Raw genomic sequence first — 26790 nt, forward strand, 5'->3', positions numbered from 1 at the left:
GTCCTCTCTGCTCGATTTTGCCCCCGGAACCCTAATCTGCTCAAAGAGAGGATTCATCCTATGGAAAGACAAACCCACAAGTGGGTGAACCTCATTTCTGGCTCACTTTGATTCTAAACGTGCAATGGTCAGATTCACTCAACTCTCTGGATTTCTGTTCTCCCTGAGATCCTGGCCTACTCACTGGAAGAACACATGGAGCTGGATCAGATCTCCCTCTGCACGGCAGCTCCAGTGTGTACACATTTCAATGGCTATGGCTTGTGGACGTCGCACTGAAAGCCTGAAACCGCCAGTGTTTCAGACACCTGTTTCCACAATGAGTGAACAGTTCTAGCTGTGGGAAGCCCAAAACTTGCCACGAACTGCTCCTCTTCCTTCTCCTCCTCTCTGACCCTATCCTTCCCCCTACATGCAGGCTCCCCCACCTCGCCTGGCCCCAGACCGTCCGGGTCTCAGCCACCCGTGGAAAAGGCCAGGAAAAAATGGTCCCATAACGATGCAGCCAAGAAACAGCAGAAGTCCACTTGGATGCAGTTAGGAGACACCTGAGCATACCTAGGCCAACATTGCCACTGTGTGGGGTGAAAGGCCAGTGTGAGGAGAGCTCAAGACTTCAGAGGAGGAGGAAGAGGAGCAGGAAGGAGGGAGGGAGGGAGGGAGGCAGGGAGGCAGGGGGTGGGGTGGGAGGGAGGGGTGGGGAGGGACAGGCTGAAGCTGTCTCAGGGCGATGATGTGGGTGAAAATGTTCCCGTTCAGAAGGGTGCTCAAAGAGATAGTTCCGGGACCGACCATGAGAGCACAAAGGGCTTCGTTTTGCAGGCTGATCTTAAAGCTGGGAGTGGGGAATGGGAGAGGGACTCATCCAGACATAGGAAAGACACCAGGCTGAGAAGGCAAGACAGAGTCTTTACAAAAGTGAATCGGATGCTTTTCTGTCAATGGTTTCCATAATCAGAACATCATGGAAATCCATCCATCCATTCATCCACCATCGTTTTGCTCCTTTTCTGTTCTCTGCATTTTTAATGGCGAGTGAGTGAGAGAGTCTTTCAATGCTTTGATAGGATTTTTGAATGTCGTGGGACCATGGTACTTTTCAGCCATGGATGAACGTGATGGCTTCTTTTGTCCACTTCAGCTTTCAGTGTTATCCTGAACTCCCCGCCAAGCGAGGCCTGTGTGTTGCTGTGTGCTGGAGAACACTGTGCTACCCACATCTTGATCTTAGACTGAACAAAACCACCATTGGGAGTGTGTTGATTGGCTTCATTTCCTTTCCCTATGGCACTCACCTGACTGTCCCGTCCACTCTTTGGATCCCTTCTCTCCCCCTCCCCCTCAAGGCGATTGGTCCTTTTCTTTCTCCTCCTGCTCCTCTTCCTTCTCACCCTAGTTTCTCTCCCCACCTCTTCCCGTCCAAATCCCACTCTTTTCAAATTGACATCTAACTGACTGACAACGTTTTCTTTTGCCTTCTTTTCTTCCTTCCTTTCTTCTTTCGTTCCATTTCTTTGTTTGTTTTGTCTTTTTTGGTTCCCCCATTAATTTTCAGCTATATAGAAGAGATGTTTTAGTGTAGTGTGTGACACAGCAATCACCAGGATACATCTAGTTAGTGACTGTCTGTCACCACTTGGTGTCATGGCAAATGATATTTGGTGTCATGAGTTACCCATGACTCATTTATTTCATAAGTGGAAGGTTGCACCACTTTGTCCGTCTCCCTCACTAGTGGCACTCACTCATTCTCTCCCCTACCCCATCCCCACCACCAGTTCCCCCCTCCCTCCTCTGGCCACCACCCATGTATTCCTTTGTGGTAGCTATGAGCCTGCTTCTGTTTTGTTCTGTTCTGTTAACTGTGTATCGTTTGGTAGGTTCTGCATGGAAAGAAGTGATCTGAGGTATTTCATTTAGCATAATACCCTCTAAAGGTCTCTCCAAGTTCCTGCAGACTGTGAGATTTCATTCCCTTCTGGTGGTTGAGTCCCATTCCTCTGTGTGTGTGTGTGTGTGTGTGTGTGTGTGTGTGTCTGCATGTGCATGTGTGCACAACATGAATAGGACAGATATAGGCATGGTCACACAAACAGAGATTTCTCTCATTATGTTTGTACCGATGTCTACCTCGGTATAGGTGTCAATACCACACACACATACGTCCATTTCTTCTTTGTCCCCTTTGTGGGCACTTCCTACAGTTGCTGGGTTGGGTCGAATGGGCAATCTTTGGTGGAGTGTTCCGAGGGATCACAAGACTTTTTCCCTAGTGATATGGTTTCTCTCTGTGTGAGGTTCCAGGTACCTGCACACACACACCCCTCTGCAGCCCCCCACCCCCACAGCCTTGCCACCCACCCCACCCACCCCCGCAGCCCTGCCACCCCAGACCACCCGGCCGCCCACCATTCCGGTGTTTGTAGCCAGTTATTTTGAAATCCATGTTCTCCTGACCTCAAGTGCACTTTCCCCACCCACCCTCGCATGCTTGGGTTTGTTGTCTTTGGACTTTGTCACGGTCTCTACCTAGGTTGAGTTTTGCTTTCTCTTGTTGGGGGTCCAAGTGTCTCCTTTTCCTTTCTTGCTCCTGGGCTTGCGTGTCTGTGTCTGCTTTCGAAAGTCCTGCTTCGTTCTCCGAGCAGCGCTTGCCTGATTTCGCTTTGCCGGTCCCTCCCTCCCTCTTTCGGGGGAGGCGGGCCGGGGGAGCTGGGATGTCACTGGTGCCCCTCCGGCGACATCGCCCCGTGCAAGCCCCGCCGCCGGCGTCTCTGTGGAATGTCCTGCCACCACCTTAGAATCACGTGGGGGAGCACGTCTGTTTCATGTAAGCCTCCTGAGGAGATATTTCCCAGCTCCTCTCCCTTCTTGTGTGGCCGGGGTCGCGTCGCATCGCGTCACGTCTCTCGGCAGCGGCGGCTACGGGCTGCGCTTGGGCGTTTGGGCTGCCGGCGCTGTGGCACCCTCGGCGGCCGGAGAATGAGAACAGTCCTTGGGACGTTCGAGCCGGTTGTCGGGAGCCACCTGGCGGCCGCTTTTATATTGTTCCTCCCCTCTGGAGCTTCGGCGAGACCTTCAGGAGGGTTGTGACTCAGCCGCTGGGCACGAGGCAGAGCTCCAGACACCGGCTACACTGGCGGAGACAGTCCCGGTGGAGCCGAGACCTAGGGAATTCCTGCTGTCACCAGAGATTGGTTCTTCAGGTTTGCGAGGTGGGTGGTCGTCGTGGCACTCCAAATAGAGGCTCTGGGGGTGGTCTGACGAGCTCGACCAGCATCTTCCCGTGCCCCTATGGCCACGGAGACAGAACGGCTGGACCCTACCTGGGCCGGGCTGTGTGGTGGGCAGGGAGAGGGCCTTCCCTGTATGGAACGCCTGGACTGACACTAGTAAGTCCAGCCTGCAAAGTTTGCTTCGGCCTCTGCTCTCGCTGGAGGTGGGGTTGGCTTGGACTGTGGTGTGGAGGTTGCTGGAGGGTGCGCCTGGTTCAGGGTCTTCGGGTTCTTTCTGACACACAGGTGTTATCCGCATTGCACTCCGGACGTAGAGACCCGCCCAATGGAGTTGTGAGGGTTGATCGGGAGAGGCCGGCCAGTGCTGGAGCGTGTGCTGTTCCCCGTGGGGTCCTGTAGCCCGAAGCATCTCCTCACTCGTGTGCTTTTTGTTTTTCAAACTTCCGATAGGCCCGAAGATGTGGATGGGCCAGACCCTGCTTTCTCCGGTGGCCAGGGAGGGCGTGCTCAACCCTTCAGTGTGCCCTTGTGGGGCTCGCTCATTGGATGCGAGTTTTTCTCACCACTCCCCAACTTCCTGAATCCCGCTTAGGAGGTGTGGACCGGCTCGGGCTGTCTATCTAAGACGGTCTTGGCCCTGGTGCAGTCCTTTGTCAGGGCCAACTCTTCTCGTTGGAGGCGCCTTGCTGATTGTTTTTGCACATTGAAACCGAAACCTGTTCTGAGACTCATACTAAATGGTACACCTACACGTGTGGGCGAAGAGGGGAGGGCGTCTTTGGCCAGTTTTGTCTCCCTTGGTGTCCGTGTCCCTACTTTTGCCAACATGCACCCCCTCCTCTTTCTCACCTCTGCCCCACCTTGGGCGAGCAGATGAACCGCCAAGAACTCAAGTGTGGTGTTTATGGGGTACTGCTGGAGACAGGTGGGTGAGCCATGGTTCCGGGTTCCCTCCCTATGAGTCATAGATGGGCCCTGCTATCGGCTGCTGTCATTTTGTCGCCATTAATGGGCCTTTTTTTATCACGAGGTAAGTGCCGACATGGTGTGCGTTAGTGTCTTACCAAAGATCTTGGGTCTCTGGATGCACGTGGGGTTCCAGGCTTTTAGACCACCAGCTGGTGCCTGGTTTGGTCTTTGCTACTGAAGCCACTTATGGGGGATTATGTGTGAGCTTTTGTGGGGTGTCTGAACCAACTAGGGGTGCTATCCCTGGTCTGAGAGTGGCAAGAAGAGTGTACCCTGCTACAGACACCTGGTGGTGACTGGAACAACTCTTGTGTTTGTGGGATGTGCTATGTGTCAGGCATTATCCTGGGGATTTGGCTGTTCTTGCCTGAGGTGAGATGGTGGGGAGGTTGTTGGTGAAACTAAAAGTGGGCCCTTCTGGTGATTGTTTTTGCCATGCCTCCCCCAGCTCCACCTTGGCTCAACTGACTGATGTGGTATGGTTGTGTTTTCTGGGGTGAGCCTAAGCTGTGCTGGATGAGAAATGAGTGCCCGTGGTGACAGTGTTTGCTTTTCTTGGTTTGTCCATGTGGTCTGTTGCCTGTTTTTCCCCCTGGTTGCTAAGGAGAGTGAAGAAACCAGGAGGAGGGGGATGAAAGTAGGGGTTGGGTGCAGCTTTTGGCCCTGGTGTTTGGTCTCCTGTCCTACATGTTGGGGCATTAACGAAGCTACTGGTTTTCTCATACAGCAGGTGCTGTTTTGCCTTCAAGGTGTGTGCCTCGTGAACAGTGCTTTCCATGTTCCTCACATTGGGAGGGCTGCACTATACGCTTTGTGTAGGTGTGTGAGCATGTCTTGTTTGACGCTTGATGGTGTCCCTAGAATGTTCTAGTTCATCTACCAGGTACCTGAGGTGGAGAAGTGGTGTTATTTCCCTTAACCCAGTCATCCCTTGGGTCCCTGCACTGAGGGTGTGTCCCATGAGTGGGTCTCTTTAGGGGTGGGTGGTTCAGACAAGAGAAGAGGAATGCCTACTTCTCTTGTGGAGGCTGATAAATGAGACCTTGTAGGGGGTGGGTTGTGGGTTCTGCTCTGGCCCTGACTGCATGTGTTCCTGTGTGGTTGTTTACTTCTACTGCAAACTCCACCGAACACTACAGTATCAAGCACCAGAACATTAAGGCAGAAAGCACTCCTTTTGGTGGGGTGGGTGGGTGCACTGGCCCTGTGGTGAGATTATGCGTGGCTCCTTGCCTACTGTGGGCTGTGCCTCCTTGCTTGGAGTTAGAAGAGGGTTATGCTGGGCATTTGGTAAGTGGGGGGTTGTGCGTGTGCTGTGTGCACGTGTGGCTTGCCCTGGGGTATGAGCCGAGGGGAAAAGGGGATATGGAGTGCAATGTTTGGTTGGCCGTGGCTTCCCCAGTCCTACAGTGGTGGTGAAGAGGAGCCTATGCCTGTACTTGCCCGTGAACTTCAGCCAGTGGCAGTGTATGGTTATGGCCTGGGCTAAGTTGTTTGAGAGCCATGTCCTCAGGATGTTGAGCCTTGGGGTTAGCCTGGATGGAAGATGGGATTGTTGAGGATGGATGGGAGTAACTGGGTAGATGGCATGCAAGCCCTGGTGAAAAAGGCTAGGTTGTGGGGCCTTGTTTGGTGATGGCAAGGATTGGCTGGTGTTGCAGGTGTTGCAGGACATCCTTTGTGTGGGTGGTGGTGGGATCTTGTGATGGTTTTCCTGGTGGTCTGGCTGGGGTTCCCAGTGTTTTCTGGTCCTCACAGAGCCTGTGCGCCTGTCCTATGGCCCCTGTGGTGTGTTCCTGCTGGGCGGCCCTTCCCTGTTACTACTGGCTTTTTCTCATCCTAGATGTCCAAAGCCATTGTGGTAGTGGGTGTGAGCCTTATGAGGGTGGGGGTACCAGTCTGTTCTCCTGGGTGTGCTCTGGGACTGCCTGTTTACTGGGAGGATGGGTGTGCTGTGAGGCTCTTCGTGTGCTTGGAGGCCTCCAGTGGTGAGATCCAGTGGTGTGATTGTTTACTGGGTTGATTTGAGCCATTCACCTTGCAGTGTTGTGTGGCCACCCTAGCTCCACAGCCAGCTCCGTGGTATTGTCATGTGGCTATACTGTTGGTGCACTTCTGTGTCCATCTGCCTCAGAATACTCCCTGTATGCTGTGCCCTGGGGCTGTGCCCTTGGTCGCACAGCCTGTGCCTTCCATGGCCCTGATCCATTGCTCATTTTGCTGCTGCCTTTCTGCCACTGGTACTGCAAGATGGATAAGGGGTAGCATTGAGCATTTATGAACCTCAGTCCCACACTGAGCCCTTGGTATGGTACACTTGCCTCAGTGGGTTAGGTCCTTGGTTTGCCCCAATTAAGCCAATTGACCTGACCTTTCTAAACACAATCCCTTATGCCTCTGGGGTGGGTGGAAGGATACCAAGGGTGTGTTGGCCATTTGCATGGATGGTGGTCTGTGTCCTGGCTCACGGAGCCAAAAGGATAGCTGGGTTTGTAAGAAGGTGGTGTGGAGGAGTACTCCAAACCATACAACTCTGTGATGATGGTAACACCCTGTGAACACTGTGGTCTTGAGAGTGTGATCATATGGGCAACGGAAAGAATTGGTTTCTTCCCCTATTGAGAACATATTTGGGACCTTCTCATATGACCCTGTGGGACAATTGGCTAAAGTGATTCAATGCATTGAGTGCAGGGCTAAACCCACACCTGCTAGCATGGTGTACTCATTGTGGTCAGTTTCATAAGTAATCGTGCCAAAACATTGAGCAGCGAATCTCTACAGGTGAAAAGATGAGATTTGAAAACAAAAGGGTGAAATGGGCTTAGTTGGGCTCTGCTAGGGGAGTGATGAGCTGTATGAATGTGAAACTACGTATAGGGGAGGAAAAGGGAAACTAAAAGGAATTTGTGACCATCCATATTTGCACAAGGATGCTTGTTTGGGAAGGAGAGATGACTGTCCTCTTTCTCCGGGCCTCTCGGGCCGAGTCTCCTGCCAAAGAGAGAACACACCGAGAGGAGAGGACGTTACGGCCCCGCGGAGCGGTCTCAGCACAGATACCCTAGACGGTGGGCAGGGGAGGGAGAGTCCCACACACCTGAATCACCACAGGTGGCTCTGCAGCCAGGGCAGGGCTCTAAGGAATACAGCCACAGATGGATCGGGTGCCTGCATCCATCGTGGATGCGTGCGTGCGTGCGTGCGTGCGTGTGTGCGCGCGCCCACCCTCCGCACCCATGCGTGTGTCCCTGTGTGTCTCTTTCCTCCTCCGCCCTTGCCGCCGAGTGCCCTGAAGCATGCCCCCCTCGGCCAAGGTTGCGTGGGCAGCCGGAGCCTAAAGCTCCCGACGGGGGCTGGGGAGGGGGGGGTGCCAAGGAAGGGGGACCCAGTGCTGCCTGCCCACGCCGACTGGGGGGCGTCGCGCCCCGATCTGGGACACTGACGGGGGCGGCAGCAACCGGGGAGCCCTGTTTCCTCCTCTTCCCCGCGCCGCCACCCCAGCTCACCCCAGCTCACCCCACCCCAGCCCCCCTCGGTTTTTCTGGGCCTCCCGTGGCCATCCACCGGCAGAGAGGCTTCTCTGGCAAGAGGGGGAGGAGGGTTCGGGACCCCTCCTGGGGGACTTGCTTTCGGGAGGACGCTGGCTAAATTACCTGGAGAGGAGGAAGACTGAGGTCGAGGCGGGCGCGACGGTGGCGTGGGCGTGGACGTGGACGTTGGCCCCGCTTCCCCTTCGTGGTGCACGTGCTCAGACGGCGATCGGCTCTGCTTTAACCGTCTTCTGCGTTGGTTTTGGAACCAGACCTAGGGGCAAACAGAGAGAACTCCTTCTGAGGAGAAAGGCCGCCAGGTGCTTTCAGCCGACTCGGATCGGCATGGAGAGCCTGAGAGGGAGAACGGGGGCAGAGACGGGGGCCTACCTGAACTCTGCTTTCGGCAATGCCAAGCTCCCGGGCCAGCCGTTCTCTGGTCGCTATCCCAGGGTAGGGGTTCTGTTGAAAGAGCGCTTGCAGGGCGTCCTTCTGGCTCAGCCTCAGAACGAGCCGCCTCCTTCGAGATCCTGTGGCGACGGGCCCTGTGCAAGAAGAGCAGGGAGGGCAAAGTCTCAGAGCACACGGGGGAGGACTGGACGGCGGAGCCCAAGCGTGCTCCCCTGTGCCTGAGCAAAGCCGGGAGCCCGGGGACGGGTGTGCATTGGGGAGTCACTTGGCGACACCCCGACAGCCAGGCTGAGAGGCAAGGGCGGTGGGGGCCTCCTCCACCCCCACCCCACGCCGGCATGCAAGGAACACCAGCAAGCAGAAGGGAAACCAGGCCCGGCCCCAAAACAAAGGCGGCAAGAAATCCCACCCACCCACCCACCGACCGAAGACCACAACACCGCGGCGGTCCACCGCCGCATGTTTCCACCCGTCTGGGGGCGGATGCCGGGGAGACGTCTCAGTGGGGCTGCTCCCAGATTTCCCTCCATGACGATGCCAGTGGGAGGGAGCCTGGCTTCCCGGGGCTGACACGAGCAGAGGCCGTGTTTGCCGTCACTAGGGGGAAAGGAGAGGAGGGGAGGGGAAGGGAAAGGAAAGGGAAGGGAAGGGAAGGGAAGGGAAGGGAAGGGAAGGGAAGGAAAGGGAAGGGAAGGGAAGGGAAGGAAGCCGAAGTGAAGCCCAAACCCCATAACGCCTGACGCAAGGCAGAAGGCACTTGGCCCCTGTGCAGAGGAAGCCACTGAAGGCGGCAAAGCCACAGAGCTCCCGGGCTCCCGTTCCCACAGGAAGATGTGAGGATAAAGGGCCTCATCCCAGCACAGCACCCGCTCCCACCCCCCCGGCCCCCGCCCCCTGCAGCGCGCCCCCTGACACAACACCGTCTTCCCAGAAAAGAGAACGGAGAAGCCATGTGTGTGCCGAAGGAGCAAGACGAACGAACGATGCCCGCCGCCCCCCCACCCCCCCACCGCTTTGGGCACACCTGACGCCTGGGAACCGCGGGCCCGGCCGATGGGTCCCCGCCGTTCTCGGGGGGTGGGGGGGGGGGGGTCGACACGTTGGCCGAGAACCCTTGCCCGGGCCACCCCCAAATCCCCTGAGATGTGATCCGACCCCAGGGACCGAGGGCAAACGTACCGCTTGAGGTGCTGGAGGAGCCGGACGAAGCCATGGTGGGAGAGGCACACGGGCGCGCTGCAGACTGCTGGCCCAGTGGGCGGGGACCCAGCAGCTCAGGACTCTGGAGAGCGGGAGGCGGCTCCGCCCCCCAGTGACGTAAACAGGGTTTGGGCGCGTAGATGGAGGGGCCCGCCCCTGGCCTCTTTCCGAGCACGGACCCTGGACGGAGTCCCGGGGAGCGAGTGAGTGGGCTTTTCCCGGGCACGGCCCTTGCCCCAGACCGCCAAGGTCCCCGTCGGGGTGGGCGGGCAGTTCGGGGGCTTTGGTTTGTGGCCGTCCCACGCAGCGGGGGGTGGGATCAACCCCGGGTGGATCAATGAGGGGCCCTCAGCAGTGCCAAGGGGAGCTAACTGCCCGGGAACGCCCCTAGGTCCCTTTGAAGTGGCCGCCCACGCCCCCCTCCCCCTTCCCAGCCTGCCTTGCCTTCCAAACCGCCCTGGGGTTTCCCGCCTTTGCACATCCCACAGGTCCCTGGGCCTCGATCGCCGCCCCCCACCCCCCGGCTCCTCGGCTCCTCGGAGGCATTCCGGGACACTGGACGCTCTCTCCAGCGCCTCCACCTAGATCCCTCGCTGTCCTCGCCTCCGTTTCCCGCCTGCCCCTCCCCAACTCCTCCGTGCGCTCTTGGCGTCCTTTCCCTACAGAGGTCCCAGAGCGCCACCCCCGAGGGCTTTGAGTTGCCTGGAGCCCAAGGCTCCGGCCAGAGACCTGAGGGCCCAGCGTCTGGACCGGCAGCTCACGCCATCTGGGGCTTTTCTCCTGTGGAGCCTGAGGCCCGCACCTCCCCAGGCAACCCCCCCAGCGCAAGTGCCCTGGAGATACCCGCCCAAGGGGACAGTGTACCCCCTACTGTGGGGAAGGAGGTTCCGCTAAGCCAAGGAAGCAACACGGGGGGTGGACGATGAGAGGCACGTCTCCTTTCGCTGCCAACAGGGCGACGAACAGAGTGAGTCGAAGAGAAACGGGCGAACCAGGGCAGCACGCCCCCAACCGTCTCGGGCAGTGTCGTCTGCGGCCACCCGGGTTTCTAAACCCACCACGGGGGTTCGCATGGGAACAGGCAGGGGTCCGTATGGACTTCGAAACCACTGGGTCGATGCGTTCGCGGACGGGTTTGCAAGTAAAGAACGCCCGTGTGTCTGCGGGTGACGGGAGGACGCTGGTGGCAGGGCGAGCTCAGTCACCCCATACTGGGAGGAGGGGTCAGAGAGAGACACGGAGGGGACTGGCCTTCGCTGGTGTACCGGGCACGTGTGTACACGTGGACATGGTCGAGAAAGCGGTTGTGCGGGTGGGTCCCTCCTGCTGGCTCAGAGGCTCTGACCTCCGGACACCCGCCCAGAGCAGGCACCTTGAAACCGAGGGCAACGTGTCCGAGACGCAGCGTTCTAGGGATACCTGCAGGGGTCTCCCGGGGGCTTGACGCTGAGTCCCAGGCGCGGGCTCCGCCCCCCCTCCCCTCACCCCCTCCCTCCCTCCCTCCCACTGTACCCCAACTCTCCCTGCCTCCCGCCCTCCCTCTCTCTCCCTCCCTCCCTCCCGCCCTCCCTCTCTCTCCCTCCCTCCCTCCCGCCCTCCCTCTCTCTCCCTCCCTCCCTCCCGCCCTCCCTCTCTCTCCCTCCCTCCCTCCCGCCCTCCCTCTCTCTCCCTCCCTCCCTTCGCCCCCACCCACTCCCGCGCCCCCCCCCCCGCCCCCTCCCACCTTGCATCTCCCAACCTTTCCACCTTTTCACTCCCCCTGTCTCCCGCTCCCCCTCCCTCTGCTGCTCCTGGCGTAGGGAAGGAGTTCTCCTGGGTGGACTGCTGCGAGGACGGGACCAGAAGACAGAAGAGCCAGACCCCAAAGCACCTGTGCAGGGCACGGGGGTGTCCCTCTTGGGTCCGCGGAACGTTCCCTCGGAGGCAGCCTCTCGGCCGCTGCCACGCAGGGATTACTTGAGGCTTCAGATAAGGGTGTCCCCCTGTTTGGGGGTGGGGCCCAGCTTCCCTAAGGTCCAGCTCTCGGGTTTGTCCCCAGAGTTTGCTGGTAGACATGCCGGCAGGATTCTCTCCTCTTCCCACACGCCAAACCTCCCCCCACCCCCGCTTCCCCGAGCATCCCAGGCAAGGAGACCTGAACGTGGACAGGGGGAGAAGGTGCCCCCTCCCTTCCTCTCCCTCTAAGCCCCGGGGCCTGGGGAGCCTGGCAGCATGTCGAGGAGGGCCTGGTAATCCTCCTCACTGAGGGGTGCTTCCAGCGTGGCCTCAAGCCCCTCGTCCCCCGCAGGGGCCCCCGGAGGAGACCAGGGCGTGTCCCGGGTGGCCGTGGCAGCCAGGATTTCCTCTAGGAGGCTGGGTGACCCGGGGAAGGCTGGGTGGGCCCCTGCGACGACAGGCGCGGACCCCGGGAAAGGACCCGGCGAGCCTGGGATGCCCGGGGCAGCCAGGAGCGCGTCTTGGAGGCTGGGTGAGCCTGGGAGGGCGAGGGGTGCCCGTTCACCGGCACAGGGCCCCAGGGAAGGCCCCGGCGTGGCGCGGATGCCGGTGGCAGCCAAGATTTCCTCTAAGAGGCTGGGTGTGCCAGCGGGAGCTGCTTGGTGCGCTGCGACGGCAGAGGGCCCCGGGGAAGGCCCCGGCGAGGCGGGGACGCCCGCGGCCGCCAAGAGCTCGTCGAGGAGGCTGGGTGCGCCTGGGAGGGCAGGGTCCACCGCGTGGGCGGCAGCGGCCCCCGGGGAAGGCCCCGGCGAGGCCGGGACGCCCGCGGCCGCCAAGAGCTCGTCGAGGAGGCTCGTCGAGCTTGGAAGGCTGCGGGGCTGGGGCTGGGGCTCTAGCGGAGGGGCCGCGCCTTCACCGTAGGGTGACCCCGGCCAGCGCGGGATGGGTGCCTCCGGCTGTCCAGGCGGCAGGATGGCCCCTTGCCCGGGCTGCCCGGGGGCCGTGACGGCAGGGGAGCGCGCGGCCCAGGGAACTGCTACCTGGGCAGGAGGCGGTGGCTTCCCGCTTGGCTGGAGAGCCACCGGGCTGGGCTGGACCATGAAGATCATCAACGGCGGGCCCGCACGGACCCCAGAGGCAGTCCCGGGCACCCAGAAGGCGGGGGCCCCAAACGGAGCAGCTGCGGCCGCCGAGGGTGGCATGCTCTCCTGTGGCGGGGAGGGGCGAAGGGGAGGAGCGGTGCTCTGGACAGCGGGTGGGGCCCTTCGGTCCTCTGGAGCAGGAGGAGTCGTGGCTGCTGCGCCGCCGGGCCCGCTCGGGCTCTGCTGGGGGTGCCGAGCTCTTCGGTTTTGAAACCAAATCTAGGGGAGCGAAAAGGCAGACAGGCACATCAGAAGTCGTGACCGTCCAGATCACCGGGCCGGCGCCTCCGCGGCGCCCATTCGACAGCCCGCCTGGCCGCCCGGCCTCTGGTCTGTCAGGCCCAGGGCGGCTCCTGCAGGGCCGTTTTCTGCAAACGAATCCCTTGGCCCTGGGAGACGAGGGGGGTGCCCGCACGGCCACAAGCGGCCCCAAACCCTCCACTCAGCCCGCCGGCTTTCGGCCCCCTCCCCCCATGCCCCAGCCCCAGCCCCAGCCCCAGCCCCAGCCCCAGCCCCAGCCCCAGCCCCAGCCCCAGCCCCAGCCCCAGCCCCAGCCCCAGCCCCCGGGTATCCAGCTCCGAACGCTCGGCAGGGCTCAACCCTCCTGACTCCTGGGCCCTTGTGCTGGCGGGAGGACTTACCTGGATTCGAGGTTCTGGGATTCCCGTCTGACGAGCCAGTTCTTCCCTGGCGGCAATCCCCGGGAAGCGATCCCTCGTGAAGGCTTGCACAAGGATGCTTGTTTGGGAAGGAGAGATGACTGTCCTCTTTCTCCGGGCCTCTCGGGCCGAGTCTCCTGCCAAAGAGAGAACACACCGAGAGGAGAGGACGTTACGGCCCCGCGGAGCGGTCTCAGCACAGATACCCTAGACGGTGGGCAGGGGAGGGAGAGTCCCACACACCTGAATCACCACAGGTGGCTCTGCAGCCAGGGCAGGGCTCTAAGGAATACAGCCACAGATGGATCGGGTGCCTGCATCCATCGTGGATGCGTGCGTGCGTGCGTGCGTGCGTGTGTGCGCGCGCCCACCCTCCGCACCCATGCGTGTGTCCCTGTGTGTCTCTTTCCTCCTCCGCCCTTGCCGCCGAGTGCCCTGAAGCATGCCCCCCTCGGCCAAGGTTGCGTGGGCAGCCGGAGCCTAAAGCTCCCGACGGGGGCTGGGGAGGGGGGGTGCCAAGGAAGGGGGACCCAGTGCTGCCCGCCCACGCCGACTGGGGGGCGTCGCGCCCCGATCTGGGACACTGACGGGGGCGGCAGCAACCGGGGAGCCCTGTTTCCTCCTCTTCCCCGCGCCGCCACCCCAGCTCACCCCAGCTCACCCCACCCCAGCCCCCCTCGGTTTTTCTGGGCCTCCCGTGGCCATCCACCGGCAGAGAGGCTTCTCTGGCAAGAGGGGGAGGAGGGTTCGGGACCCCTCCTGGGGGACTTGCTTTCGGGAGGACGCTGGCTAAATTACCTGGAGAGGAGGAAGACTGAGGTCGAGGCGGGCGCGACGGTGGCGTGGGCGTGGACGTGGACGTTGGCCCCGCTTCCCCTTCGTGGTGCACGTGCTCAGACGGCGATCGGCTCTGCTTTAACCGTCTTCTGCGTTGGTTTTGGAACCAGACCTAGGGGCAAACAGAGAGAACTCCTTCTGAGGAGAAAGGCCGCCAGGTGCTTTCAGCCGACTCGGATCGGCATGGAGAGCCTGAGAGGGAGAACGGGGGCAGAGACGGGGGCCTACCTGAACTCTGCTTTCGGCAATGCCAAGCTCCCGGGCCAGCCGTTCTCTGGTCGCTATCCCAGGGTAGGGGTTCTGTTGAAAGAGCGCTTGCAGGGCGTCCTTCTGGCTCAGCCTCAGAACGAGCCGCCTCCTTCGAGATCCTGTGGCGACGGGCCCTGTGCAAGAAGAGCAGGGAGGGCAAAGTCTCAGAGCACACGGGGGAGGACTGGACGGCGGAGCCCAAGCGTGCTCCCCTGTGCCTGAGCAAAGCCGGGAGCCCGGGGACGGGTGTGCATTGGGGAGTCACTTGGCGACACCCCGACAGCCAGGCTGAGAGGCAAGGGCGGTGGGGGCCTCCTCCACCCCCACCCCACGCCGGCATGCAAGGAACACCAGCAAGCAGAAGGGAAACCAGGCCCGGCCCCAAAACAAAGGCGGCAAGAAATCCCACCCACCCACCCACCGACCGAAGACCACAACACCGCGGCGGTCCACCGCCGGGTCCACCGCCGCATGTTTCCACCCGTCTGGGGGCGGATGCCGGGGAGACGTCTCAGTGGGGCTGCTCCCAGATTTCCCTCCATGACGATGCCAGTGGGAGGGAGCCTGGCTTCCCGGGGCTGACACGAGCAGAGGCCGTGTTTGCCGTCACTAGGGGGAAAGGAGAGGAGGGGAGGGGAAGGGAAAGGAAAGGGAAGGGAAGGGAAGGGAAGGGAAGGGAAGGGAAGGGAAGGAAAGGGAAGGGAAGGGAAGGGAAGGAAGCCGAAGTGAAGCCCAAACCCCATAACGCCTGACGCAAGGCAGAAGGCACTTGGCCCCTGTGCAGAGGAAGCCACTGAAGGCGGCAAAGCCACAGAGCTCCCGGGCTCCCGTTCCCACAGGAAGATGTGAGGATAAAGGGCCTCATCCCAGCACAGCACCCGCTCCCACCCCCCCGGCCCCCGCCCCCTGCAGCGCGCCCCCTGACACAACACCGTCTTCCCAGAAAAGAGAACGGAGAAGCCATGTGTGTGCCGAAGGAGCTGCCGAAGGAGCAAGACGAACGAACGATGCCCGCCGCCCCCCCACCCCCCCACCGCTTTGGGCACACCTGACGCCTGGGAACCGCGGGCCCGGCCGATGGGTCCCCGCCGTTCTCGGGGGGTGGGGGGGGGGGGGTCGACACGTTGGCCGAGAACCCTTGCCCGGGCCACCCCCAAATCCCCTGAGATGTGATCCGACCCCAGGGACCGAGGGCAAACGTACCGCTTGAGGTGCTGGAGGAGCCGGACGAAGCCATGGTGGGAGAGGCACACGGGCGCGCTGCAGACTGCTGGCCCAGTGGGCGGGGACCCAGCAGCTCAGGACTCTGGAGAGCGGGAGGCGGCTCCGCCCCCCAGTGACGTAAACAGGGTTTGGGCGCGTAGATGGAGGGGCCCGCCCCTGGCCTCTTTCCGAGCACGGACCCTGGACGGAGTCCCGGGGAGCGAGTGAGTGGGCTTTTCCCGGGCACGGCCCTTGCCCCAGACCGCCAAGGTCCCCGTCGGGGTGGGCGGGCAGTTCGGGGGCTTTGGTTTGTGGCCGTCCCACGCAGCGGGGGGTGGGATCAACCCCGGGTGGATCAATGAGGGGCCCTCAGCAGTGCCAAGGGGAGCTAACTGCCCGGGAACGCCCCTAGGTCCCTTTGAAGTGGCCGCCCACGCCCCCCTCCCCCTTCCCAGCCTGCCTTGCCTTCCAAACCGCCCTGGGGTTTCCCGCCTTTGCACATCCCACAGGTCCCTGGGCCTCGATCGCCGCCCCCCACCCCCCGGCTCCTCGGCTCCTCGGAGGCATTCCGGGACACTGGACGCTCTCTCCAGCGCCTCCACCTAGATCCCTCGCTGTCCTCGCCTCCGTTTCCCGCCTGCCCCTCCCCAACTCCTCCGTGCGCTCTTGGCGTCCTTTCCCTACAGAGGTCCCAGAGCGCCACCCCCGAGGGCTTTGAGTTGCCTGGAGCCCAAGGCTCCGGCCAGAGACCTGAGGGCCCAGCGTCTGGACCGGCAGCTCACGCCATCTGGGGCTTTTCTCCTGTGGAGCCTGAGGCCCGCACCTCCCCAGGCAACCCCCCCAGCGCAAGTGCCCTGGAGATACCCGCCCAAGGGGACAGTGTACCCCCTACTGTGGGGAAGGAGGTTCCGCTAAGCCAAGGAAGCAACACGGGGGGTGGACGATGAGAGGCACGTCTCCTTTCGCTGCCAACAGGGCGACGAACAGAGTGAGTCGAAGAGAAACGGGCGAACCAGGGCAGCACGCCCCCAACCGTCTCGGGCAGTGTCGTCTGCGGCCACCCGGGTTTCTAAACCCACCACGGGGGTTCGCATGGGAACAGGCAGGGGTCCGTATGGACTTCGAAACCACTGGGTCGATGCGTTCGCGGACGGGTTTGCAAGTAAAGAACGCCCGTGTGTCTGCGGGTGACGGGAGGACGCTGGTGGCAGGGCGAGCTCAGTCACCCCATACTGGGAGGAGGGGTCAGAGAGAGACACGGAGGGGACTGGCCTTCGCTGGTGTACCGGGCACGTGTGTACACGTGGACATGGTCGAGAAAGCGGTTGTGCGGGTGGGTCCCTCCTGCTGGCTCAGAGGCTCTGACCTCCGGACACCCGCCCAGAGCAGGCACCTTGAAACCGAGGGCAACGTGTCCGAGACGCAGCGTTCTAGGGATACCTGCAGGGGTCTCCCGGGGGCTTGACGCTGAGTCCCAGGCGCGGGCTCCGCCCCCCCTCCCCTCACCCCCTCCCTCCCTCCCTCCCACTGTACCCCAACTCTCCCTGCCTCCCGCCCTCCCTCTCTCTCCCTCCCTCCCTCCCGCCCTCCCTCTCTCTCCCTCCCTCCCTCCCGCCCTCCCTCTCTCTCCCTCCCTCCCTCCCGCCCTCCCTCTCTCTCCCTCCCTCCCTCCCGCCCTCCCTCTCTCTCCCTCCCTCCCTTCGCCCCCACCCACTCCCGCGCCCCCCCCCCCGCCCCCTCCCACCTTGCATCTCCCAACCTTTCCACCTTTTCACTCCCCCTGTCTCCCGCTCCCCCTCCCTCTGCTGCTCCTGGCGTAGGGAAGGAGTTCTCCTGGGTGGACTGCTGCGAGGACGGGACCAGAAGACAGAAGAGCCAGACCCCAAAGCACCTGTGCAGGGCACGGGGGTGTCCCTCTTGGGTCCGCGGAACGTTCCCTCGGAGGCAGCCTCTCGGCCGCTGCCACGCAGGGATTACTTGAGGCTTCAGATAAGGGTGTCCCCCTGTTTGGGGGTGGGGCCCAGCTTCCCTAAGGTCCAGCTCTCGGGTTTGTCCCCAGAGTTTGCTGGTAGACATGCCGGCAGGATTCTCTCCTCTTCCCACACGCCAAACCTCCCCCCACCCCCGCTTCCCCGAGCATCCCAGGCAAGGAGACCTGAACGTGGACAGGGGGAGAAGGTGCCCCCTCCCTTCCTCTCCCTCTAAGCCCCGGGGCCTGGGGAGCCTGGCAGCATGTCGAGGAGGGCCTGGTAATCCTCCTCACTGAGGGGTGCTTCCAGCGTGGCCTCAAGCCCCTCGTCCCCCGCAGGGGCCCCCGGAGGAGACCAGGGCGTGTCCCGGGTGGCCGTGGCAGCCAGGATTTCCTCTAGGAGGCTGGGTGACCCGGGGAAGGCTGGGTGGGCCCCTGCGACGACAGGCGCGGACCCCGGGAAAGGACCCGGCGAGCCTGGGATGCCCGGGGCAGCCAGGAGCGCGTCTTGGAGGCTGGGTGAGCCTGGGAGGGCGAGGGGTGCCCGTTCACCGGCACAGGGCCCCAGGGAAGGCCCCGGCGTGGCGCGGATGCCGGTGGCAGCCAAGATTTCCTCTAAGAGGCTGGGTGTGCCAGCGGGAGCTGCTTGGTGCGCTGCGACGGCAGAGGGCCCCGGGGAAGGCCCCGGCGAGGCGGGGACGCCCGCGGCCGCCAAGAGCTCGTCGAGGAGGCTGGGTGCGCCTGGGAGGGCAGGGTCCACCGCGTGGGCGGCAGCGGCCCCCGGGGAAGGCCCCGGCGAGGCCGGGACGCCCGCGGCCGCCAAGAGCTCGTCGAGGAGGCTCGTCGAGCTTGGAAGGCTGCGGGGCTGGGGCTGGGGCTCTAGCGGAGGGGCCGCGCCTTCACCGTAGGGTGACCCCGGCCAGCGCGGGATGGGTGCCTCCGGCTGTCCAGGCGGCAGGATGGCCCCTTGCCCGGGCTGCCCGGGGGCCGTGACGGCAGGGGAGCGCGCGGCCCAGGGAACTGCTACCTGGGCAGGAGGCGGTGGCTTCCCGCTTGGCTGGAGAGCCACCGGGCTGGGCTGGACCATGAAGATCATCAACGGCGGGCCCGCACGGACCCCAGAGGCAGTCCCGGGCACCCAGAAGGCGGGGGCCCCAAACGGAGCAGCTGCGGCCGCCGAGGGTGGCATGCTCTCCTGTGGCGGGGAGGGGCGAAGGGGAGGAGCGGTGCTCTGGACAGCGGGTGGGGCCCTTCGGTCCTCTGGAGCAGGAGGAGTCGTGGCTGCTGCGCCGCCGGGCCCGCTCGGGCTCTGCTGGGGGTGCCGAGCTCTTCGGTTTTGAAACCAAATCTAGGGGAGCGAAAAGGCAGACAGGCACATCAGAAGTCGTGACCGTCCAGATCACCGGGCCGGCGCCTCCGCGGCGCCCATTCGACAGCCCGCCTGGCCGCCCGGCCTCTGGTCTGTCAGGCCCAGGGCGGCTCCTGCAGGGCCGTTTTCTGCAAACGAATCCCTTGGCCCTGGGAGACGAGGGGGGTGCCCGCACGGCCACAAGCGGCCCCAAACCCTCCACTCAGCCCGCCGGCTTTCGGCCCCCTCCCCCCATGCCCCAGCCCCAGCCCCAGCCCCAGCCCCAGCCCCAGCCCCAGCCCCAGCCCCAGCCCCAGCCCCAGCCCCAGCCCCAGCCCCCGGGTATCCAGCTCCGAACGCTCGGCAGGGCTCAACCCTCCTGACTCCTGGGCCCTTGTGCTGGCGGGAGGACTTACCTGGATTCGAGGTTCTGGGATTCCCGTCTGACGAGCCAGTTCTTCCCTGGCGGCAATCCCCGGGAAGCGATCCCTCGTGAAGGCTTGCACAAGGATGCTTGTTTGGGAAGGAGAGATGACTGTCCTCTTTCTCCGGGCCTCTCGGGCCGAGTCTCCTGCCAAAGAGAGAACACACCGAGAGGAGAGGACGTTACGGCCCCGCGGAGCGGTCTCAGCACAGATACCCTAGACGGTGGGCAGGGGAGGGAGAGTCCCACACACCTGAATCACCACAGGTGGCTCTGCAGCCAGGGCAGGGCTCTAAGGAATACAGCCACAGATGGATCGGGTGCCTGCATCCATCGTGGATGCGTGCGTGCGTGCGTGCGTGCGTGTGTGCGCGCGCCCACCCTCCGCACCCATGCGTGTGTCCCTGTGTGTCTCTTTCCTCCTCCGCCCTTGCCGCCGAGTGCCCTGAAGCATGCCCCCCTCGGCCAAGGTTGCGTGGGCAGCCGGAGCCTAAAGCTCCCGACGGGGGCTGGGGAGGGGGGGTGCCAAGGAAGGGGGACCCAGTGCTGCCCGCCCACGCCGACTGGGGGGCGTCGCGCCCCGATCTGGGACACTGACGGGGGCGGCAGCAACCGGGGAGCCCTGTTTCCTCCTCTTCCCCGCGCCGCCACCCCAGCTCACCCCAGCTCACCCCACCCCAGCCCCGCCCCCCTCGGTTTTTCTGGGCCTCCCGTGGCCATCCACCGGCAGAGAGGCTTCTCTGGCAAGAGGGGGAGGAGGGTTCGGGACCCCTCCTGGGGGACTTGCTTTCGGGAGGACGCTGGCTAAATTACCTGGAGAGGAGGAAGACTGAGGTCGAGGCGGGCGCGACGGTGGCGTGGGCGTGGACGTGGACGTTGGCCCCGCTTCCCCTTCGTGGTGCACGTGCTCAGACGGCGATCGGCTCTGCTTTAACCGTCTTCTGCGTTGGTTTTGGAACCAGACCTAGGGGCAAACAGAGAGAACTCCTTCTGAGGAGAAAGGCCGCCAGGTGCTTTCAGCCGACTCGGATCGGCATGGAGAGCCTGAGAGGGAGAACGGGGGCAGAGACGGGGGCCTACCTGAACTCTGCTTTCGGCAATGCCAAGCTCCCGGGCCAGCCGTTCTCTGGTCGCTATCCCAGGGTAGGGGTTCTGTTGAAAGAGCGCTTGCAGGGCGTCCTTCTGGCTCAGCCTCAGAACGAGCCGCCTCCTTCGAGATCCTGTGGCGACGGGCCCTGTGCAAGAAGAGCAGGGAGGGCAAAGTCTCAGAGCACACGGGGGAGGACTGGACGGCGGAGCCCAAGCGTGCTCCCCTGTGCCTGAGCAAAGCCGGGAGCCCGGGGACGGGTGTGCATTGGGGAGTCACTTGGCGACACCCCGACAGCCAGGCTGAGAGGCAAGGGCGGTGGGGGCCTCCTCCACCCCCACCCCACGCCGGCATGCAAGGAACACCAGCAAGCAGAAGGGAAACCAGGCCCGGCCCCAAAACAAAGGCGGCAAGAAATCCCACCCACCCACCCACCGACCGAAGACCACAACACCGCGGCGGTCCACCGCCGCATGTTTCCACCCGTCTGGGGGCGGATGCCGGGGAGACGTCTCAGTGGGGCTGCTCCCAGATTTCCCTCCATGACGATGCCAGTGGGAGGGAGCCTGGCTTCCCGGGGCTGACACGAGCAGAGGCCGTGTTTGCCGTCACTAGGGGGAAAGGAGAGGAGGGGAGGGGAAGGGAAAGGAAAGGGAAGGGAAGGGAAGGAAGGGAAGGGAAGGGAAGGGAAGGAAAGGGAAGGGAAGGGAAGGGAAGGAAGCCGAAGTGAAGCCCAAACCCCATAACGCCTGACGCAAGGCAGAAGGCACTTGGCCCCTGTGCAGAGGAAGCCACTGAAGGCGGCAAAGCCACAGAGCTCCCGGGCTCCCGTTCCCACAGGAAGATGTGAGGATAAAGGGCCTCATCCCAGCACAGCACCCGCTCCCACCCCCCCGGCCCCCGCCCCCTGCAGCGCGCCCCCTGACACAACACCGTCTTCCCAGAAAAGAGAACGGAGAAGCCATGTGTGTGCCGAAGGAGCAAGACGAACGAACGATGCCCGCCGCCCCCCCACCCCCCCACCGCTTTGGGCACACCTGACGCCTGGGAACCGCGGGCCCGGCCGATGGGTCCCCGCCGTTCTCGGGGGGTGGGGGGGGGGGGGTCGACACGTTGGCCGAGAACCCTTGCCCGGGCCACCCCCAAATCCCCTGAGATGTGATCCGACCCCAGGGACCGAGGGCAAACGTACCGCTTGAGGTGCTGGAGGAGCCGGACGAAGCCATGGTGGGAGAGGCACACGGGCGCGCTGCAGACTGCTGGCCCAGTGGGCGGGGACCCAGCAGCTCAGGACTCTGGAGAGCGGGAGGCGGCTCCGCCCCCCAGTGACGTAAACAGGGTTTGGGCGCGTAGATGGAGGGGCCCGCCCCTGGCCTCTTTCCGAGCACGGACCCTGGACGGAGTCCCGGGGAGCGAGTGAGTGGGCTTTTCCCGGGCACGGCCCTTGCCCCAGACCGCCAAGGTCCCCGTCGGGGTGGGCGGGCAGTTCGGGGGCTTTGGTTTGTGGCCGTCCCACGCAGCGGGGGGTGGGATCAACCCCGGGTGGATCAATGAGGGGCCCTCAGCAGTGCCAAGGGGAGCTAACTGCCCGGGAACGCCCCTAGGTCCCTTTGAAGTGGCCGCCCACGCCCCCCTCCCCCTTCCCAGCCTGCCTTGCCTTCCAAACCGCCCTGGGGTTTCCCGCCTTTGCACATCCCACAGGTCCCTGGGCCTCGATCGCCGCCCCCCACCCCCACCCCCCCCCCCCCCCCCGGCTCCTCGGCTCCTCGGAGGCATTCCGGGACACTGGACGCTCTCTCCAGCGCCTCCACCTAGATCCCTCGCTGTCCTCGCCTCCGTTTCCCGCCTGCCCCTCCCCAACTCCTCCGTGCGCTCTTGGCGTCCTTTCCCTACAGAGGTCCCAGAGCGCCACCCCCGAGGGCTTTGAGTTGCCTGGAGCCCAAGGCTCCGGCCAGAGACCTGAGGGCCCAGCGTCTGGACCGGCAGCTCACGCCATCTGGGGCTTTTCTCCTGTGGAGCCTGAGGCCCGCACCTCCCCAGGCAACCCCCCCAGCGCAAGTGCCCTGGAGATACCCGCCCAAGGGGACAGTGTACCCCCTACTGTGGGGAAGGAGGTTCCGCTAAGCCAAGGAAGCAACACGGGGGGTGGACGATGAGAGGCACGTCTCCTTTCGCTGCCAACAGGGCGACGAACAGAGTGAGTCGAAGAGAAACGGGCGAACCAGGGCAGCACGCCCCCAACCGTCTCGGGCAGTGTCGTCTGCGGCCACCCGGGTTTCTAAACCCACCACGGGGGTTCGCATGGGAACAGGCAGGGGTCCGTATGGACTTCGAAACCACTGGGTCGATGCGTTCGCGGACGGGTTTGCAAGTAAAGAACGCCCGTATGTCTGCGGGTGACGGGAGGACGCTGGTGGCAGGGCGAGCTCAGTCACCCCATACTGGGAGGAGGGGTCAGAGAGAGACACGGAGGGGACTGGCCTTCGCTGGTGTACCGGGCACGTGTGTACACGTGGACATGGTCGAGAAAGCGGTTGTGCGGGTGGGTCCCTCCTGCTGGCTCAGAGGCTCTGACCTCCGGACACCCGCCCAGAGCAGGCACCTTGAAACCGAGGGCAACGTGTCCGAGACGCAGCGTTCTATGGGATACCTGCAGGGGTCTCCCGGGGGCTTGACGCTGAGTCCCAGGCGCGGGCTCCGCCCCCTCCCCTCCCCCTCACCCCCTCCTCCCTCCCTCCCACTGTACCCCAACTCTCCCTGCCGTCCCGCCCTCCCTCTCTCTCCCTCCCTCCCTCCCGCCCTCCCCTCTCTCTCCCTCCCTCCCTCCCGCCCTCCCTCTCTCTCCCTCCCTCCCTCCGCCCTCCCTCTCTCTCCCTCCTCCCTTCGCCCCCACCCACTCCCGCGCCCCCCCCCCGCCCCCTCCCACCTTGCATCTCCCAACCTTTCCACCTTTTCACTCCCCCTGTCTCCCGCTCCCCTCCCTCTGCTGCTCCTGGCGTAGGGAAGGAGTTCTCCTGGGTGGACTGCTGCGAGGACGGGACCAGAAGACAGAAGAGCCAGACCCAAAGCACCTGTGCAGGGCACGGGGGTGTCCCTCTTGGGTCCGCGGAACGTTCCCGTCGGAGGCAGCCTCTCGGCCGCTGCCACGCAGGATTACTTGAGGCTTCAGATAAGGGTGTCCCCCTGTTTGGGGGTGGGGCCCAGCTTCCCTAAGGTCCAGCTCTCGGGTTTGTCCCCAGAGTTTGCTGGTAGACATGCCGGCAGGATTCTCTCCTCTTCCACACGCCAAACCTCCCCCCACCCCCGCTTCCCCGAGCATCCCAGGCAAGGAGACCTGAACGTGGACAGGGGGAGAAGGTGCCCCTCCCTTCCTCTCCCTCTAAGCCCCGGGCCTGGGGAGCCTGGCAGCATGTCGAGGAGGGCCTGGTAATCCTCCTCACTGAGGGGTGCTTCCAGCGTGGCCTCAAGCCCCTCGTCCCCCGCAGGGGCCCCCGGAGGAGACCAGGGGCGTGTCCCGGGTGGCCGTGGCAGCCAGGATTTCCTCTAGGAGGCTGGGTGACCCGGGGAAGGCTGGTGGGCCCCTGCGACGACAGGCGCGGACCCCCGGGAAAGGACCCGGCGAGCCTGGGATGCCCGGGGCAGCCAGGAGCGCGTACTTGGAGGCTGGGTGAGCCTGGGAGGGCGAGTGGGTGCCCGTTCACCGGCACAGGGCCCCAGGGAAGGCCCCCGGCGTGGCGCGGATGCCGGTGGGCAGCCAAGATTTCCTCTAAGAGGCTGGGTGTGCCAGCGGGAGCTGCTTGGTGCGCTGCGACGGCAGAGGGCCCCGGGAAGGCCCCGGCGAGGCGGGGACGCCCGCGGCCGCCAAGAGCTCGTCGAGGAGGCTGGGTGCGCCTGGGAGGGCAGGGTCCACCGCGTGGGCCGGCAGCGGCCCCCGGGGAAGGCCCCGGCGAGGCCGGGGACGCCCGCGGCCGCCAAGAGCTCGTCGAGGAGGCTCGTCGAGCTTGGAAGGCTGCGGGGCTGGGGCTGGGGCTCTAGCGGAGGGGCCGCGCCTTCACCGTAGGGTGACCCCGGCCAGCGCGGGATGGGTGCCTCCGGCTGTCCAGGCGGCAGGATGGCCCCTTGCCCGGGCTGCCCGGGGGCCGTGACGCAGGGGAGCGCGCGGCCCAGGGAACTGCTACCTGGGCAGGAGGCGGTGGCTTCCCGCTTGGCTGGAGAGCCACCGGGCTGGGCTGGACCATGAAGATCATCAACGGCGGGCCCGCACGGACCCCAGAGGCAGTCCCGGGCACCCAGAAGGCGGGGGCCCCAAACGGAGCAGCTGCGGCCGCCGAGGGTGGCATGCTCTCCTGTGGCGGGGAGGGGCGAAGGGGAGGAGCGGTGCTCTGGACAGCGGGTGGGGCCCTTCGGTCCTCTGGAGCAGGAGGAGTCGTGGCTGCTGCGCCGCCGGGCCCGCTCGGGCCTCTGCTGGGGGTGCCGAGCTCTTCGGTTTTGAAACCAAATCTAGGGAGCGAAAAGCAGACAGGCACATCAGAAGTCGTGACCGTCCAGATCACCGGGCCGGCGCCCTCCGCGGCGCCCATTCGACAGCCCGCCTGGCCGCCCGGCCTCTGGTCTGTCAGGCCCAGGGCGGCTCCTGCAGGGCCGTTTTCTGCAAACGAATCCCTTGGCCCTGGGAGACGAGGGGGGTGCCCGCACGGCCACAAGCGGCCCCAAACCCTCCACTCAGCCCGCCGGCTTTCGGCCCCCTCCCCCCATGCCCCAGCCCCAGCCCCAGCCCCAGCCCCAGCCCAGAGCCCAGCCCCAGCCCCAGCCCCAGCCCAGCCCCAGCCCAGCCCCAGCCCCAGCCCCAGCCCCCGGGTATCCAGCTCCGAACGCTCGGCAGGGCTCAACCCTCCTGACTCCTGGGCCCTTGTGCTGGCGGGAGGACTTACCTGGATTCGAGGTTCTGGGATTCCCGTCTGACGAGCCAGTTCTTCCCTGGCGGCAATCCCGGGAAGCGATCCCTCGTGAAGGCTTGCACAAGGATGCTTGTTTGGGAAGGAGAGATGACTGTCCTCTTTCTCCGGGCCTCTCGGGCCGAGTCTCCTGCCAAAGAGAGAACACACCGAGAGGAGAGGACGTTACGGCCCCGCGGAGCGGTCTCAGCACAGATACCCTAGACGGTGGGCAGGGGAGGGAGAGTCCCACACACCTGAATCACCACAGGTGGCTCTGCAGCCAGGGCAGGGCTCTAAGGAATACAGCCACAGATGGATCGGGTGCTGCATCATCGTGGATGCGTGCGTGCGTGCGTGCGTGCGTGTGTGCGCGCGCCCACCCTCCGCACCCATGCGTGTGTCCCTGTGTGTCTCTTTCCTCCTCCGCCCTTGCCGCCGAGTGCCCTGAAGCATGCCCCCTCGGCCAAGGTTGCGTGGGCAGCCGGAGCCTAAAGCTCCCGACGGGGGGCTGGGAGGGGGGGTGCCAAGGAAGGGGGACCCAGTGCTGCCCGCCCACGCCGACTGGGGGGCGTCGCGCCCCGATCTGGGACACTGACGGGGGCGGCAGCAACCGGGGAGCCCTGTTTCCTCCTCTTCCCCGCGCCGCCACCCCAGCTCACCCCAGCTCACCCCACCCCAGCCCCCTCGGTTTTTCTGGGCCTCCCAGTGGCCATCCACCGGCAGAGAGGCTTCTCTGGCAAGAGGGGGAGGAGGGTTCGGGACCCCTCCTGGGGGACTTGCTTTCGGGAGGACGCTGGCTAAATTACCTGGAGAGGAGGAAGACTGAGGTCGAGGCGGGCGCGACGGTGGCGTGGGCGTGGACGTGGACGTTGGCCCCGCTTCCCCTTCGTGTGCACGTGCTCAGACGGCGATCGGCTCTGCTTTAACCGTCTTCTGCGTTGGTTTTGGAACCAGACCTAGGGGCAAACAGAGAGAACTCCTTCTGAGGAGAAAGGCCGCCAGGTGCTTTCAGCCGACTCGGATCGGCATGGAGAGCCTGAGAGGGAGAACGGGGCAGAGACGGGGGCCTACCTGAACTCTGCTTTCGGCAATGCCAAGCTCCCGGGCCAGCCGTTCTCTGGTCGCTATCCCAGGGTAGGGGTTCTGTTGAAAGAGCGCTTGCAGGGCGTCCTTCTGGCTCAGCCTCAGAACGAGCCGCCTCCTTCGAGATCCTGTGGCGACGGGCCCTGTGCAAGAAGAGCAGGGAGGGCAAAGTCTCAGAGCACACGGGGAGGACTGGACGGCGGAGCCAAGCGTGCTCCCCTGTGCCTGAGCAAAGCCGGGAGCCCGGGGACGGGTGTGCATTGGGGAGTCACTTGGCGACACCCCGACAGCCAGGCTGAGAGGCAAGGGCGGTGGGGGCCTCCTCCACCCCCACCCCACGCCGGCATGCAAGGAACACCAGCAAGCAGAAGGGAAACCAGGCCCGGCCCCAAAACAAAGGCGGCAAGAAATCCCACCCACCCACCCACCGACCGAAGACCACAACACCGTCGGCGGTCCACCGCCGCATGTTTCCACCCGTCTGGGGCGGATGCCGGGGAGACGTCTCAGTGGGGCTGCTCCCAGATTTCCCTCCATGACGATGCCAGTGGGAGGGAGCCTGGCTTCCCCG

General features: G+C 64.0%; 1 protein-coding gene across 1 annotated transcript; it reads right to left on the reverse strand.

Moving 5' to 3' along the window:
• Window positions 1-23662: 23662 nt before the first annotated feature.
• Window positions 23663-26688, reverse strand: LOC128061726 (double homeobox protein 4C-like). Its single transcript, XM_052654108.1, is given in 7 exon segments — window positions 23663-23872; window positions 24004-24699; window positions 25131-25186; window positions 25189-25269; window positions 25999-26092; window positions 26208-26362; window positions 26652-26688. Coding segments are annotated over 7 exon segments (1329 nt in total).
• Between the last annotated feature and the right edge of the window lie 102 nt (window positions 26689-26790).

The sequence above is a fragment of the Budorcas taxicolor genome, chromosome 16 (genome assembly GCF_023091745.1).
Source record: "Budorcas taxicolor isolate Tak-1 chromosome 16, Takin1.1, whole genome shotgun sequence".
NCBI classification, from domain to species: Eukaryota; Metazoa; Chordata; class Mammalia; order Artiodactyla; family Bovidae; genus Budorcas; species Budorcas taxicolor.